General features: G+C 37.3%; 1 protein-coding gene across 2 annotated transcripts in view; it reads left to right on the top strand.

The window, feature by feature from the left end:
• The window catches only part of BEND5 (BEN domain containing 5), a 949534-nt gene that overhangs the window by 849225 nt on the left and 81444 nt on the right, over positions 1-18865 (top strand). Inside the window, exons 10-11 of one of the 2 annotated variants that reach the window (XM_088153213.1) lie at positions 6564-6716; positions 14193-14355. In XM_088153213.1, the coding sequence (XP_088009339.1) occupies positions 6564-6716; positions 14193-14355 (316 nt within the window). Of the gene's footprint in view, positions 1-6563; positions 6717-14192; positions 14407-18865 lie in introns of both variants that reach the window. The other variant, XM_088153214.1, reaches the window with a different exon arrangement.

Genomic DNA, 18865 nt, shown 5'->3' on the forward strand with positions numbered 1-18865 from the left:
CTCCTGCTCCCTGGTGCAATGACAAGAAAGTCCACTCCCTCTTCTATGTGACAACCCTTCAGATATTTGGATATGTTATCCTATCTCCCTTCATTCATCTGTTCTGTAGGATTATAAACTACACAATTAGATATTGTGTTTATTTTATGAGACTTTCAGTTGGGAAGAAGAAGCCCCACAGGACTCTGAACTGGCTGTTCTTTACAAGAATGAAGCCTTGTACCAATTCCTATTTTCAGCTGAGACTCTGCCTGAATCAGGTCACTTCATCTTGCTGTGTGGAAGGGCCAGCCCTGCTGAGGACTCACAATATTTGTAGAAGGTCAGCATTTTTTAAAAGATATCAAAGTCCTTTCTTCCCCCATCATAGCTTTCATAAGCTGTAAATGCTAAAAGAATAATCCAAAAGCATGTATTTCAAAATTTACCTTGAAGAGTTCCTCATGAATGTTTCAAACCAGAGATCACAGGAAATAGAAGGGGAAAAAGGAATTCAGCCTTAATCATTTCAAAGACTAAACAGTGAGGAAATTAAACTGATCACACTAAAATATCTTCTTAGGTACTAGTTCTTCAGAAGTTGTTTTGGTTAGAAAGGCAAACAGTATGCAAATGATTTTTAAAAGAAAGAAAGCCATTTAATGCGTATCCCTATCTTGGAGTAGGAGTTCAGTTCCTTGCATTTTGTGAGCAGTATAATAGGATTTCTAAAAACAATAACAAAATTATGATAAATATAACATGATTCCATATTGGAAGAAAAATATTACCTTAAAAGATGAAACAAGAATATTTACCAGGTAAATAACCCTACTCAGAGAATACCCTAAGCCTGCATTCCTCATTACATCTCTCAGAATGCAGGGGCTGGAGTCCCAAAATATCTGGACAGCGCCTGGATGAGAAAGGCTGGTTGAAACATCCACCCACATTTCTTCTCCACTCAGAACCGCAACTCCTGAGGTTTTATTGTTTATTTAAAATAAACAGACATGCCGAAGATTCATTACATATATTTGGATGTAATTTCTAGTTTCCCCCGAGAAACTAGTTTGCCCTTATCACTGTAACCCAGAATCACAGTGTAGATTTATTCTATTTCTAATCTCTAGCCAACAAAGCAACTTGGCATATGGCATTTATATGACAATTTCCTATCACTGTATGTTTTCCGCTCAACATGTCAGACTTGCTGATTGTGATATGCAGCCTTATGTCAGCCTGAAGAGGGCAACAATATTCCTTGTCTGCTATTCCTTCTTATTTGCATGTAGATGGAAGTTGCTTAGTATAAGTGGTAGGCAACGGATTACATTTTTATAGTCATTTCTGGGCAGCATTCAAGAATCATGTTCTCTGATAGCCAGGGCTTCAAGGACCAGGAAGATTGAGCACTGCAATCTACAATAGCACATAGAAAAATATACTTTAAAAAGAAATGTACAGTGTAAATCATGTTTACCACTGAAAGTCTGTAGATGGAGAAAATAAGGTCAAATGAACAATGGAATTAACTCCATGAATGAAATGCTCCAAAATATGAAGTGGGACTGACAGTGCCTTCTGTTTTTTTTGTTTTTTGTTTTTGTTTTTTGCAGAATTTTTCAGCAAAAGTTCTTCAATTCTTTCTTAACTTACTATTATAGCAGAGAATTAATGAAGTCTATATTGAAATGAAAGCTGGTTGACAGAACTACGTTTTTTCTTACACTGCTTTCCTCTCCAGTGGCTTATGTTTGGTGCTAATGCACATTTATCCCTTTTTGTTCTATAGCTTTATTGATTTTTTTAAAGAAATATCTGTGCCTAAGAATCATAATTATGCTGGGATATCAACAGTAGCTGTAAGAACACTAGCCACTAATATCAGTTTTCCTTTGCCTTGTAATGAATTATGTGGAGTCCTTGGGGTTCTCTGAGCTTGGTTGTTTTCTTGCAGATGTTTCATTACCTGGCTAGGTAACATCTTCAGTGCTAGAAGGGAGTGGGGTTTGCTCTCCATTCCCCACTCCATTCTAGCATTGAAGAAATTACCTAGCCGGGTAATGAAACATCTGCAAGAAAACAACCAAGCTCAGAGAACCCCAAGGACGCCACAGTTCAACCCTGAGCTACATATATTCTTTTCTAATGAATTATGTTCTAGAGGTATTGAGCTATGAATTGTAAATATAAGAAGGAACATACTTTCCATTCATATCATGTATATTGCATGAGAAAATGCATGAATATCAGAAGTCTTGTTCTGTGACATCATTATATGTTGTCAGTCTGTTTCAATAATACATGTCAGATTCTCCAGTCCTTATTGCATTCAAGTATAGACTTAAAACAGACAAGCTCAAGGGAACTTTGATTTGAAATTTTGTGGTTGCTGGTATGAATTACATGTGAAAAAGTCTAACTGGGCATTCAGTTTGCTTTCATGAGTGCTAAATAAAAGATATGAGTATTCATACAAGCTCCTAATGTCATGCTGTAGGAGATCAGTGAAAAATACTGAATATGAACCCCACATTTGCCCCAGTTCAGAGTAAGTCCACAGCACCCCTTTTGAGCTACACCAGTCTAAGGTCACCCTCCTAGATCTGATAGCTCAGGCCGCTTCAGCTTCTCAGCCTTCTAGGGGTTTGAGACTTAAAAAAAGTTTTTAGAACCTGCAACAGGCAAAAAGTAAAGAAAAATCTGACTTTGAAAACTTTCACAAGCCATCAGGTTCTGGAAGAACAGCTTTCTTGCTGAGGGTTAACCGAGCATAAAGATCCTCATCTTTTTAGAACAGGGGGCACATTTGGAATGTTGGTAACATGTCGCCATGGAAGATGTGGCCAGTCCAAAACACTCATTAATGCTTGAACTAGAGCAGTTTCTCAGCCTTGGGAACTTTAAGATGTGTGGACTTCAACTCCCAGAATTCTCCAGCTAGCCACATTGGCTGTAGAATTCTGGGAGTTGAAGTCCACACATCTTAAAGTTCCCAAGGTTGAGGAACACTTAACTAGAGAGACTGCTTGCTGCAACCACCTCTAGCCCTCCAGAGTGCTGCCTACTACTCTTAGCTTACTTTTGCCTTTTCTTGTAAGCAGATGGATGTGCTTCCAACAAAGCACTGGATGATGGCTACTCACCCTTTTTTTGTTTAAAGAATGCCTTTGGAGGTCAGTTTCTAGAGACTCTTGGAGGTAAAAATTATACTTGAGGCTAGTGCTTTGCTTTGTTTGCAACTTGTTGCCTTCCCACTTTTCTAAAACAAAAGCATAACAGCAAAAACAATGAAAAAATATCAGTTGGGTCATGGAGACTGGCAGGCATGATGGAAAGTATTAGTTAATCCTCTGCATTCCAGATGTATATTCCAGACATTGGAGATCCAGGATGTATCCTGCAATGAGCTGTCCATGGTCCTGGGTGTATTTTGTTGAACCAAAGCAAGATCTTATTGTCATTCTTCTGCTCTCTACAATTATTCAGCCATAGTTAGATGCCTTGTAATCCTCAGCCAGGCCAGAACACCCTCCCTTCTAGTACCCAATCTGGTCTGCCCTGAAAAAATTGAATTTCCAATTGTGCCAAGGCTGCTGGTATCATTTATGGAATTGTGAATAGATTCCCATTTCCAATTTCACCTTATAGAAGTAAAGTAAGGGAGTAAAGGCAAATAGGTGAGAGGCTGGCATTTCCCCAGAAACAATTAGGCCAAATACCTGAATAAAATATATGAAAGTTCAAAATAGGAAAATAGTGCATCTAACATTTATTTTATCTTTCCAACATACAGTTACCTCTAGCATACTGTTGTTGTATCTAAATAAAACAGTAAAATCACCATTGTGTTTTGTTCTCTTCTATGTTCATGCTTACCTGGACCTTAATTACTCTAGTGAGATGTAGTTATCATTTGTCAGGGTTCGAGATAAACTAGTCTTATTTGTATCTCATTTTTCCTCCACTGTGAAAGTCTTTGAACCAGAGATTAATATCCACATTTAACTTCATCAACAGGCAAGAGTAGCAAACATCCCATGGGACTTTGTAGTACAATTGCTGTAGTCTTTATTTCCTTCTGCATCATGGGTTCCCTGTATTTTAGACAAATTTCCATTATTGCAAGCTGTCTAACTAAAAAAGGATTGTAATATAAAGCAAGGACATTAACTTTGAAAAATACAGTACGCACCTTAATTCAACCTGCCCAGCTCCAAAATAGCCTCCAAAGCCATACCTGGGATACAATGAATGCCAGCAATTTGAAATGAAAAGCTGAATCATAATAGCAGAATAAGTCTGCTGCCATTGGCTATTAGAAGGCCAGTAGAATGCCTTTGTAGTTCTGGACAAAGAGAATCTTTCTGCTCCAAATATTTGTGGTACATTAACAATGACTCCATTGCTGGATGAATGGGAAGCATATTTCCTTTTCTTTAATAATCATTATCAAATGTGACTCAGAAAACAAAGCACAGACATAAAAGTATAAATACCATTTTCCTAATAGGCAATACTGCCTGGCAACTATACCTCTCAGAAGTAATTACTAAACCAAATTTGAATGTGTTGTTGAGTGGGGTTGGGCTACTGAGGCATGAAAAGAAGAACAAAGAATTAGTTGATAGTTGGTCTGTTTCCACTGTCTTCACTGACTTCTGCTACAATTTCAGTTTCCAAGTAAAAATATGCTTTATACTAATAGGAATGTTTAATTGAGGAGACAAATGTCTTTCTTAGCTGTTGGGGAAAAATTCCATTGGGAATATTTCCAGGTTTCAGGATGTAAATAAATGCAGCTGTTTCATCTAATTAAGTGGCTCATTTTTAATTTTTTTTTAAAGCAGCCTATTTGTCACTGAAAATGGATATGGCATAGAAAATCATCTGATATCCGCCAAGCTGAAATAACCTCAAACTTCATCACCTTGCTTGGCATTTTGGGGTGGAATTTAAGGAAGAACAAAGTGTGGGACCAGTTGTTGACTTATTATACTTTATGAGACTTGCATTAAGTAAACGCCTTTTCCTGAGATGGACAGGAATGTTATCCAGTTACCGACAAAATAAATGATGGCTTTTACCATATTTTTCTTCATATAATGCTCTTCATATAATATTTCTTCATTTAATGGCTAATTCCAATTAAAGGATATACTTTATCTCCTCATTTTGTATGGGTTCTAGAATTTTCTTTAAAGAATACTGTTTAAGTATGCTGAAGAATAACATTTAAGGCATCCCTTGACAGAAGTCACAAAATAGAAGAGGTGGAAATAGACAGCATAATAATCAAAAGTAGTGGAAATACGCAGCATAATTATTTGCTCAAAACCAAATGTTCTAAGGTTCATAAAATAAAATAGCTAAGACTTTTTTTTTATTATTCTGTTAGGCATCAGGGAATAATACTGTGGTTTTTATTGCAAGAGTAATTTTTACCTGAGAAGTGACTCAAATATATATACTTTATGTTTGGTGTGTATTGATTTTAAGGTGCTTTTTCATTTTACTGTTGTAGACAGTGATATTGGCATACATATGCTCTGTCTGTTAATCATAAGGATTCCTAAGGGCTTCAGAATCTTTTAGGGTAGCTTACTACATCAAAATGCTTTGAGAAATTTTCCCCCTGTGCATCCGTCAAACTCCCTCTCTGTGCTGATATTCAGAAATGTTTTGCTTCAAAGAAATGTTACTATGACTTGAGGAATTTCTGCAAGACTTCCTGATGCAAAAGAACACCTACTGTACATAAACAAGACACTGCAAATAATTAAGAAGAAAATATTTGAAGTGACACTTCACTAAAAGATTATGATGTGAATTAACATGAACTAACTTGTTAGATTATTTATAGTTCCTTGGTATTGACAGAGTAGATAATGAATGAGCTCTACTGTTCTGTGTTTATCAAAGAGATGGAATTTGATTGTGAGTCCTTTTTAAGCATTCAGATGTCTAGTCATTGAGAGAATGGGGAGGTCCATGCCATATCCTGCCCCATACCATCACCCCCATCTCAGTTTTCTCATGTGAAACAGGAAGGTCTGAAAGGAAATTGTAATTGTCTTCAGTTGGACACATTTATAATCCACATAATCAGGAATCTTGATCCTACAGATCCTCCAGCTCTCCTGAAAGTCAGGCCAGTGCATGGCTGTTTCTAGCATAAAGGGTAGCAAAATCCCATTCAAGAGTGGAAACATCTCAAAGTAAAGTTTATTCACAGGACTGTCAATTTTAGAAATAGATATAGCCTTTTGGAAAAGACAATGTGAAAGCAGAAAAGTGCCCTATACTGCAGCACAGGTAGTAGAAATTTCAGGAGGTTCCACAAGAGGGAGGTAAAAAAAAGTAAAAATGGCGGCCCTTTCTTACATGTGTTACATGTGTGATATACATAAAAGAAGCAGGGCTTCTATTGTACAGTTGTGACTGCCACTCTTTTGACTCTCCTCATGGACACCCCTGGGAATGGCTACATGTTTTGAGTTTCAGAAATGACATTGCCACTTTTATAGCTAGTTTCCTTGTTGAAACATATCTTCAATTTATCTTATGTATTTTCTATACAGAAAGTTACCCTGGAATTCTATATCGACATCCATGCTCACTCCACTATGATGAATGGCTTTATGTACGGGAACATTTTTGAAGATGAAGAAAGATTTCACAGACAGGTTATCTTCCCGAAGCTACTCTGTCAGAATGCTGAAGACTTCTCCTTTGTAAGCAACCTTTCTTTTACTGCATGCCTTTTTTATCAAAGATCTTTTTAATTGTAATAAATAGGGGCTAGTCACAAAGCTTTAGAAATCTAACATGAACTGGAAATTAGTCAAATATTTTAATATTTAGATTCAGCTTTTTTGCAAGAAGAGACATAGGCTTATATGATGATTATATGAAAATTATCACATAATAACCAGTAATTTAACTGTTAATAATAATAACCTGTTACATAAAGACCACTTATACAGTAACTACTTTAAAGGTAGGGTGATTTTGGAAGGGTTTTGGGGGAGAATGGTGGAAAATATCTACTATACTTCCAAGCTGTACTGTATATGTTGCAGAGTCACTGCTGAAGCTGTTAATGAAGGCTCTATGGTAGGTTTACCTAACTTAGAACCCTTCAGATCTCTTTGGACTACAACTTTTAGAATGACCTGTAATAAGATCATAGGAGAAAAAAGTCCTGTTCCCAATTTCTGAAGCTTAGCAACCAGGGCTTTTTGTAGCTGTAAACTGTGGTAACTTAAACTATAGTCTATTTTCCTAAATGTTATTCTGATCCATCTTTTACATGGAGGTAGAATAAGGCAGCTTGCTGCCAACTGGACAGTCTGTCTTGCCCATCATTTTCTCCATAGAAATGGCCTTAAGGTAGAAAGGCCCCAAGTGAATGTGAACAAGAAGCCCAGTCCGATCCAGCAAGTATCAGGTAGTCCTCATTTAGCACCTGCCTTGTTTAGCAACCATTTGCAGTTATGATGGTGGTGAAAAAGTAATTCTCCGACCAGTGCCTGCATTTATGACCTTCACAGATCTGTAAAGCAAAGCAAAACTGAAGTAAGATTGTAAGCACAGTTGTGGTTTCACTTGATGACTGCTTTGCTTAACGACTGAGTTGCCAGACCCAATTATGGTTGCTAAACGAGGACTACCTGTAATGTTGTTCATGCATTGCTCTGTTTGTATGATATACACTGATGTTAGTACTACGTTCTTGTAGTATTGGTTTCAACTGGTGATATATGTGAACCAAATAAAATTATTTCTGATCCATAATTCAGACAGCAAAATGTTTTGGGGCAGCCTTGATGATGATGATGATGATGATGATGATGATGATGATGATGATGAATTCAATTTATTCTTTAGTTATTCTAACTATTGCTGGGCAATGTCAAATGGTATTTTCCTATCTGCATCTTTCCTGGGCCACCTCAGTTGGCATCTTATGTCTACTGTGCATGAATAAAGTAGAAAACATTCAAACATACATCACACTTCAATGCCTGACTTTCAGAAGGTTGTTTTTACACCTATGCTGCATCTGCTTCTGAGATCACTGCTTTGTCTGGAGGCATAACAGGAAAGGGATAGAGCCTAAGCTATCTATCCGTGCAGTCAGTTATGTCCACATAAAGCTGTGTCCCTTTTTCTTATTGGTTAGTTGTGTGCCTTCTGTGCCCTGAATAACATTTCACATAATAAAATGAAGTTATGCTTAGATCTCCCCAAATCACCACCTTGCAATCCATTGATTTCACTGGACTGCAATCTTGTATGATTTTCAGAATTTTTTCGTAGGCAGGCAAAACATAGAAAAATCTCTGACCTTTTCTCAGAAAGAAATATTTCCTAAGGAATTAAGGTTCAGCTTTAAGCTAAATGAACTGCCATATTCAAAAGTGTTAAATATTATCTTTGAATAGCAGATGCCTGGGACAAACAACTGGGGAATGCTAATACCTTTACCTGCACCTTACTAGAAGCATAAGATGGCAAGTCTGAAAATAGCACAATGGATTAAATGGATCTTTGGCTTGATATAACAAGGCAGTTCTTCTACATGCACAAAAACATGTCTTGATGCAAGCAATTTTCATTTTGTATATTGTACTGTATTTCTTCCCAATTGTATTAAACAATAGTAATTTTCTCCCCCACCATGAATTTCATGTCCCTTGGTACTTTACCTTTATGATGATGTGAGACAGTAAGCATTACTAGCTGATATTCCAACTGGTGATTTGTATTTAATTTTGTATTATTCCAATCACTGCCCACATTGTAATCACCTATGGTAAAGATTTGAGGGCCTAAGGAAAAAAGGAAGCTAAAAGGCCTTTGTGCCTTTTGCTTCACTGAAAGAAAGAATTAAAAAAAGCAGCTGAGTCTGCATATTGGAAGCAAAGCAATCAACAAAGAAGACCATTTGTCTACTGGCAGTAATACTCGCTAGAAGATTCCCTCTTATCAAAGAGTAATAGAGAAAATTGTTTGCCTCTTGTGGGTTCATTTAATACCAATTTGCAAAAAGCAACAACAAATTTTACACAATAGAGTTGAGGAAATTAGGATGAGTTTCCTTGCCATGCTTAGATATGTATTTCCCAAAAAGTGAGGGGATCAAGGGATCAATTAATTTTTTGTTTTTTGTTTTTGTTTTGTTTCCAGGATTGCAAACTGTTTGTGGTTCTAATGCACAGAAAAGTAGGCACAATTGTAGTAGAGTTCCTATATGGTTTGATTGATCAGTTAGGTTTGTCTTAAATTCTAGGTTTGCTTTCTGGCATTCTCCTTGCAATATTATCTGGCCAGGATAATATTGTCTATTATATACTCTCGTTCTTTGATCCAAATAGGGATCATCTACCCAATCATTTAATGAGAAGCAAGTTTGCATTTTGCTTTTTCTCAAGAAAATAAGCTGCGGCTAGGACTGACCAGGAAGCAACATCAAGACAATGTTCTATTACATTAACCATTGATAACATCTTTGAAAAGATTATTCTTGCTTAAAATATTTGCCAAGTCTGAGTGAGTTACGGGGGACAAAAAGCACTGAGAAAAATGTGAAATGAATTCCCCTCCACACCTACATTTATAACACCATTTAGCATGCATAATAGCTCCCCTTTGATGTCCAATACTCATATTCCATTAATAATTAATGAATATTTTTTAAGGCAGGATGCTTGCACCAAGCCTTCTGCTACTAACATATTGGTGGCAGAATAGGATTCACCAGTGCTGTTGTCACTTCTCTGGATTTTGCTTGCTAGCAGTAAGCGTAGATTCAAGGGGATTTTTGAAGATCAACTAAAGACCAAATTTAGGCAAATTTGTTTAAGAACTACCCTCCTGAAGATTTTTTAATGTTTAATTAGACTCAAAATTAGCACAGCTCTATAGCAGAATGGATTTCATGTGTGAGGAGTTTATTCTCATTGATGATTGTACAATGGCTACCCACTCCTGTTGTGCTCCTTAAATTTATGCCCTGCTGCTGCCTTATAATGCTTCCCATGAAGGAAGGCATAGTTTTTTCAACCATGACACTCACACAAATTGCAGTTGAAAAATAAACATTCTGTCTGGGATTGTCCTGGGCCAGAATTGGCTTCCTCTACACAGCTACAGATTTTCTGGTTCTATTTCTACATCCCCAATCAGTTTTTAACTAACTCGACCCACTGAAGATTCAGAATTGGTAGCTCATTATATAACATTTGTGCAACTCATGGGGTAAATGAAACAGCATTTATTAAGAGGGGGGAAATCAAACCTCTACTTGTGAGCTTATGTATGAGAACATAATTTAATGTATAGCAACAACATGAGAGAGAAAATAGGCATGGAATATTCAGTGGTGTACAATTTTAAATACTAAAGTAAAACAATATTTATTTTAAATATTAAAGTAATATTTACAATATTACTTTATTAACAACAGTAATGGTAGTAACTGTATTATAAGAAAGAGAACCAGCACAGAAGAAAAAACATAAAAATATTATAAAACTTACTATTCTGTATTATTAGGCAATACAGAAACACAATTAACCCACAAATATTCAACACAGTTTAACATATCAGAAGAAATTCAGCCATTCCTAACTAATTTATTAGCTGTGTCCTTAGTCTGATAAACAACAGACTATTGCAATATGGAACATAGGTGCTAACTAGGTTTCAGCTCATCTGTTTATTGCTGAGAATTAGGTTTTCAACCATTCTGTCTAAAAAAGGCCTTTGTAAACCTGAATCTTCTTTTTTCCTTAGAAAAAGGAGGCAATCATTTCTAACTCTGAATACTTCTATGTAAGGATGGCATTTTAATTCAATGAAAGATATTGTAAATAAACATAAATAAAAGAGCAGAAGTTTGGGTGTGTTAGCTTAGTTACTGTTACAAAGCTGTATATAAAGTTCAGAGAAAGAGGAAGAAATATTCAAGTAATAAACACTTGAAACTATACCAAATGGCCCAGATGTCCCTTCTAATTCTATGGATTTTTTCTCCAAGTTCTTCCCCGAAAGGTAAATGTTCTTTTCCAACCTCTCAACACACTATTTGCACAACTTTGAATTCAACTATTTATGATTTTCTCTTTCCAAAGTAATTTCATTAGTTCGTTACTATAAGTCTATGAAGGTACTAGAGCCCTTCATTCTTTTTGAGGGGAGGAGAGTCTTTCCGTTAAATGAAAACATTTCAGATTTTTTTTTTAATTTCCTAAATTTGGGCTAATGTGCAAAATGTCTCAGTTATTATATTCTCCCCATAGCACAGCTTTGATATCTGAACTAAGTATAGAATCATAGTTATCAGATGAAGCTGCCTCTCATAGTGCAAATATGTTTACTATTAAATAATCATGAGTCCTATAATGCCAGCCAGAACTTAAATCTCCACAAATGGCATTAGTAAATTAGCTAATAGGTTATGAAAGGTTGCTCAGCAAACTTCTGTTTTCTCATCTTCTGAAGGAATGTCATGATTACACGATTAAAATAGAAATGTATGATATTGATTTAAGGCTAATTCCCCCATTATCTGGGATCAGTCATCCATTAGTTCCTTGTCCATTTCACAGCTCATTTCAAAATGTTGGTGCTCAGCTATAAAACCCTGTATCATGGCCCAGGAACACCTGTACCGCCTTCCACTGGCTGTGGCCATCAATTGATTTCTTCCTCTGATAGCCACTCAACCTGAGTTGGTTGGTGGCAACTGGGGAATTCAGTTGTGATGCCCCAACTTAGCAATTCTTTCTCCTGGAACACTTGCAGGCATTAGGCCTTTTAAAGACAGTGAATTTCCTAAGATAGTTAGGTGCAGCATGCAGAAGTACTTAGTTCTGACTCGAATTTACTGATTATCAATCTGTTGTTAGCTGACTGAGGCAGTAGAAAGGAGGGGCGAAGAAAAACAATCAGCTTACAAAATGCAGCTTGATTACGAATGTGTCCATTTTAGCAACAACAATAAAAGTACAGACTTCAAACTTGAAAATATCCCCTTTTTATTCTCTTCCTCAATCTATCTTCCTATGCAGATATTCTCCCTATTTTAACCAGTGACCTAACTTCAGGTTGCCACAATGTTGAATTTCTCTCCTACATACACACGTATCTGAATATGTGACACAATTTATGATTGCCCCTGTAGTTTTTCCCCCCAAACTGATCGGATAAAGTTCAGTGTCAGAAAAGGACAATTTCTTCTTAATGTTCCAATCAAACTTTGTTTTTCTGAAGTTTTGACAAAGTCCAAGATTCAACATTTCAACCTCCCCAAGCTCCTCTAAAAGTCACTGCCACACTGTAAGTTTTAATGACAGAAAAGGGAAATTATTAACTATCAGTATATCTCCTAGGATTTGTTTGGATTAAAGTGGTAGACAAATTGCATTAAAAAAATAAACAGTCTGTGTAAGGAATAATTATATAATTATGCTAAATTAAGTTACTTTTTTTAAAAAGTCACATTTAGTTTTTGTCTAAACCTTATTCATTGTTGAAGTGAAATGTTCAGCTCTTAATTGAAAAGCCAAAAGCCATCCAAAAGCTTTACCCTGAAGATATTATGGTATACTTTAAATATTGCTACTGTAGAAAATTTTTAATTTATATTTTTTATTTTTCTTTCAGTAATATACAGTACAAAGCACTAAATATGTAAACATCTCTGCAAAATACAATCAATACATGTAAAAAAGAAAAGAAAAGAAAAAATCAAATGAAAAAGAGAAAGAATATTGCTAGCAATGCCTTTGTTGTCATGTTTTTCTTTCCCATATCACTTCTATTTATCATTTCCTATTCGCTTGTTTCCCTTCCTTTGTTCTTTTACAATTTATTCTTCACTTCTTCTCAGGTTTCACTAGTTTTCTCTCCTTTCATAATAAAATAGCAGAATTCCCCTGCAGAGCCAGATAATCAATATCTTTGATAGTGCTGTAGAACTCCTTAGCTCAAGTTGGTGGGAATATTACTACAGCTAATAGGAAACAGAATTTCATCTACTTTGAATTAACCTGTAAGACTCTATGGGTTTTCAGATGAGAAACTTTGAAACTAATAGAATGCTAGAAACCCAGCAGGTATTTCTGAATTGCCGTTTCCCTGCATACCTTCACTTATCAAGGTCTGCCATGTATGGATATGTATCCGTTCCTCTGAAGGCCTAATTCAAAGAGAGAGGAGAAGTTTTGTGCTAAATATATATATATATATATATCTGTATCCTTGTTTTCTCAGGCTCTGATTCCTGACAACTGTGCTACCTCATGGAGCGAAGCAGCATATGGTCTTGTCTGAAAAGATATTTGGCCTCATGGAGATGTGATGGGAAGAGAAGTCTTTTGTTGCATTGTCAGTAGTTCACCTGCAGTCTAGAAAGAGTTTCCTCAACCTCAGTATTGTTACTTCTTCACAGTATAATACAGTTGCTTCTGTATACATAGACCTAATAAAAAAATTAAACTTGACTCTTTTCATAAGTATGGGAAAGCCTATGAACAATATAGAAAGCGTCAACAATTTTAATAATTATAATTTTAATATTTCAGTAAATTCTCTCCTTAGATTCCAATCTTAAAGCCTCATTTAGTGAGGTGATGCATTTCCGTGATCGCATGTCCAGAGAAGTGCATATTGGATTAGGGCTGTAATGTTAGAGTAGAGTATGGCTTAGCCTTCTCCCAGTGGCTACGTTCCCAATGAAAATCTCCTCCTACAAATTATTCTTTACTTTTCTAAGTAAAATGTTTGCATGCAGCTCTATCAACATTCTTGCAAGGATACTGGTTTCAGTTTATTTGTTTATTTTTTAAGATGCATCATATAACCTTAAGAAAAAAAAAACTGCAGTGCCAGTCAGATGGGCTCACAGTTGTACCACAAAATCAATGACTTATCTGGAGTTTATGAAAGGGAATTGAGAAGAGTGAAAACAAAGGAACTAATAAAAAGTCTATATACATAGAAGATGTAATGCATTTCATGCTAGATCTCTGTCAGTATATATTACCTGAGAGCAGTTTGTGAAATTCTTGGCACTTAAGCAAGTCAGCAGTTGTCAGAAATGTGATGTGGCATGTGGAGTTTAGGGAAATAACTTCCTGGGTGTTGGGGAACCTCTCAATGCAGAAATCCTGTTACATCTGCTCTCATCTTTTTCCTTACAGTCAAGCACTTCCTTCAATCGAGATGCTGTCAAGGCAGGCACGGGGCGTCGCTTCCTTGGTGGCTTGCTGGATGACACTTCTTACTGCTATACCCTGGAAGTCTCATTTTACAGTTACATAGTTGGGGGAACTACTTCTACAGTCCCATATTCAGAAGAAACATGTATCCTTTAAAGAAGTTTCTCCTTGCTCTGACACGATCTGGAAACTGAAGGTAAACCAAACGCTTAATAATTAGTGTTTGTAATGACTGTCCTAGGAAATGGATTAATGTAGCGACAGTGTCTTAGGAAAGTTATTAAATGAAGTTTCTCATGCAAACCTTTCTCCTGAAGTGAACTTCATCTCTAAAAGGCCTTTCTGGGAGGGTTTGTCAAGGCTCATCTACCAAACCAGGAAGATCTCTTCTTTACTCTGCCTGACTCTTCTCTTCCCCATCAACCCTTTGTGCCTAATTATGCAAGGTGGATCCCCAAACCTACTGACAGACTTTTCAGGACACATGTGAATTAAAGAGAAGGAGATAGAGAAAGGAGGCAGGAAATCGTCCTATTAGGAACTGCCTTAAGTTATTCTTATATATACATATCTCCCTGTTCTTATACCCTTTGGGACAATATGTTGTGGAAACAAATTTATCCCCCATCTGCTCATTCTTCATATGAGCAGAATAATCTAAATGTACACCACATTGTGTGACAAGTGGTAAATTTGTTATCTCTTAAATCTCTTCTGAGCCTTGGTCAAAGTTGCTAAGAAACAATTTTAGTCTATGTAAGAAAATGCTAATGAGTATTCCAGGAAGGCTATTCTTCTCTTGGGTATGTATTCTCTCTCTCTCTCTCTCTCTCTCTCTCTCTCTCTCATATTTTTTTTCCCTTCGGGGGGTGAGGGTGGATTGGCCTCTTTATGTCTATGCAGGATCAACTTATGCAGATGTAACTACATCACTCTTGCTTCATACATTATTGCTATCAGCCAGCCAGAGCAGAAAATAAAATGTAGATAGGAATTATTATATTTTGTGATGATGTTCAGAATGGCTGAGGCTGCAGTTTGATTTCCATAAACATAGCTGATCTGCTATTCCAAAACTATCACAAGCTGGTTTAAACAGGTAGATGTGGAAAATATAAACTTAATATTCCACATATTAATGCTGAGAAAGATGTCCTACTTGTCTGTAATGTTCTATTCTTCTTTCTCCCTAAGAAGAAACATTCTAACTTTCCCTGAACTCTAGTATGACAGTCATGTTTGCAGAACACTGTTCATGAAATCAGCTATCTTGGTTACCTCTGATGAGCTGGCAGCATATAGTCAGAAATGACAAGGTCAACTGGGCATTTTCTTGGTCCTCCTAGCTGTCATTAAAAGGCTGAGAGGCTGTCACAGCCTGTCTTTTTTTTTAATCTCTCAGACCAAATCCAAAAGGGGGACAAATCTAGTTGGTAGCACTGTCTGGAGCTGCGGGGGGGTGGGGGGGGGTGAGCTTATCTACCTCAAAACCATTCTACCCCTTTTTTTCAATTTCCCATATAGCCATGGTCAGGGAGGAACTAAAAATGAAGGAGACGGAGTGCCTAGAGAAGCTGTTATTTGGGACTGCTCTAGGATGTCACCTCTGCCTTGGAGGTAGGGCAGGACAATCAATTCCTATTTGGCTTATATAGCTGCTTAGGAGAAAGGGAGTTAGTTTAGTCCCAAGCAACTTTGAGAATGTGTGCAGCTAACTTTATCTCCCTTTAGGTTAATCGACTGAATTGGGTATTCTCATGGCACACTACCTCTCCTTGACCCAATTAAGTACATCAAGTGAACCAAGTATATCAAGTGAATAGTCACAATTCCTTAACAACTTCTGTCTACCATCCATGGGCTCTGACCAAGATTGAATGCCAGGGGAATGGGGGAATAAAGCTGACAAACTCCTGTTTGCTACTGCTGCAGAATGCAAATTAATTGGAATAAGAATCATTCATTTAAATATGGATTCATTGTAAATGTTGTAACTCAGAACTGGCATAAAATGTCCTCCCTCATGGAGTGAGAAATTACACAAGTGTTATCCCTCCCACCTCTTTACTGTTTGCTTGTTTTTGCTGATGCATTAGTTGTGGTAGAATGGGCAGTCTCACTAATCAATATCTTGTTCTGAAAGATCCATCTTCAGGCTGGGGCATTATGGAGAGCCACAGAGACTGCATATACAGCCCAGCTGGTCTCCACAGCTACTTTGGCCATAGTGCCTTGCTCTGAAGAAGGATCCTCAGAATAAGATATTGGCCCCAGCTCTTGCTTTGGAAAACTTCTGCAGCCTTTGTCCTTTGTCTTGCTATAAAGAGATCTTTTCTTATGGCAAGGGATTGGACCCAGCTGTTCCCAACCCTGGAACCACAGCTGGCACCAGGCCATGTCTCTTCATCTGCCACTTGAATCAAGGATTTTGCAAGAAACTTGCTCTTGTCTTGACCCTCTAGGATGGCAAACAGGTCTGCTGACAGTACTATATCTTTATATGACTTTTAAACCATAACAGGAGAACGTGTCTGTGTATACACAATTTAAACCATAACAGGAGAATGTGTGTGTGTGTGTGTGTACACACACACACTAATATATATTTATTATTCTTATCGTAGAAAAGGGGATGAGATTTTTGTCTGGTTCAGGGATTGTACTGAATGAATACAGATAGAAATATAGACAGAGATATAGATATAGATAAGATATAGATATAGATATAGATTCCTTTGTGAAACTTACTAATTTACTTGAGAAATCCCTTCAAGTTTCTAGCTGTAGGTGTGCTTTGTCATTCACAGGAAATAAGCAGGTAGTGAAATCCTTCCATGCATTGGAAATGGATATATAAATGGACGTACTTGATATTTTAACATTGCTTTGAGAAGAAACATTTAAGAAGAAACCTTAATAAAGTGTTTGATTTTCTCTTTCTGAAACAAGAAAAACAATTTTCTTTTTCTATATATATATTTCCTTTTGTTCCTTTTATATGGAAACAAATTAGAAGGTAACTAAGCAGATGGAACTGATAGGTAAGGGTGTTGAAAGAATAATAAAATTGCTGTTAAACCTACAGCTAAAATAATTCTTTAGTAAATGTTAAATTCCTATTAGTAACACCCTTTACCCTTTAGTGTAAATGAAAGGGCAATGCTCATCTAAAAGGCAATGAGTTCCATGCAGGTCTTTAAAGATAGTACAGTCTACAGAAATTGACTGTGTTAATAACAATGGCAGGATAACCATGTCAGATTGAAGATTTAGCTAGGCAGCTGGCTGAAAGAGGAGCCACCCCTCTGAAACTTTTTGAAGTGTAAATAAAAAAGGGAAGAAATTTATATTTTGACTGATATGTGGGGTACAAAATGTTAATAAAGAAATTGTGCATGTCACTCCTTTTTGTTTGCTTGGGGTTTGGAGGTGTGTGTTCTGCTACATTTCATCATTTTGAATGTTAAAGCAGAAAATGAGTGTGCATATTGTAAATGAGAGTGCACATTTATGGATTAAAGGGTAATAATGGATAGGGAGGAACGGACTGAGGCTCAGCCTGAGAAGAACAGAATGGCTCTGAATTCAGTAGCCAAGAGAAGCCAGGGATATCTTTGGTTGTAGATAGCATCAAGTTCCTCCATGCCAAACTGGTGTGAATTCTGGAGGTCCTGGATTCATAGCTCCTGCTTGAGAAGCAAGTGGCAGCCTTGGCCAAGAGGGCCATTGCACAACTCCATATTGTGTCTCAGTTATGACAATTTCTGGATCAGGAGGCCCTCATGCTTTAGTCACCTCTTTGTTGAATTATTGCAACACACTCTACATGGGTCTGCCCTTGAATGCCATTAGAAGCTATAGCTGGTCCAGAATGTACTGACTCAGGTAGTTATGGGTGATTCTCATTCTGCAAATACAAGAGCTGCAGAAGCTGCATTCGTTACCAGTTAGCTTCTGAGGTGCAATTCAAGGGGCTGCTTGTCAACCTTTAAAGGTGTCACCTACATGGCATATGTGATACTGCCCATCTAATAAGGTCTGGGAGGGAATGTTCCCTTCAGGTCCCAAGACAGAGAATGCTTGTCAGAGTGATACAAGGGAGGTTCTTCTCTATTGCTTCCTCCATTCTTTGGAAGAGCATTCCCTGAGAATTTGATTGGCATCAATCCTCTTAAGATTTATGAAATATCTGGTTATTCCAGAAGGTCTTTGGGGGCATAATAAAGAATATCTGGAAGTTTCAGTTGGTGCAAAATGCAGCAGCGTGGGCAGTTATGTGTGCCCCTAGAATGGCACACATTGCACCTCTGCTCCATGAGCTGCATTGGCTGCCAGTTTGCTTCTGGATACAAATCAAGGTGCTGGTTCTGACCTTTAAAGCGCTTCATGACATGGGGCTGGGTTATCTGAGGGACTGCCTCTTCCCAATTACTTCCACCTGTCCTATCAGGTCTTGCAGAAGAGGCATGCTCCGGGGCCCATCTGCTAAGGAACTACGTTTGACGGAACCCAGGAGATGGGCCTTTTTTGCCATGGCACCGGCCCTATGGAACATCATCAGCCCCTCCCCAGATGAGACTGGCCCCCTCCTTTATGTCCTTCCAGAAGTCCCTTAAAACTTGGTTATGTCAGCAGGCTTGGAGGTCTCACGGAAA

This window comes from Python bivittatus, unplaced genomic scaffold (genome assembly GCF_059951505.1).
Source record: "Python bivittatus isolate LINGU-HERP-01145 unplaced genomic scaffold, Pbiv_v1 ctg000700_np1212, whole genome shotgun sequence".
NCBI lineage: Eukaryota > Metazoa > Chordata > Lepidosauria > Squamata > Pythonidae > Python > Python bivittatus.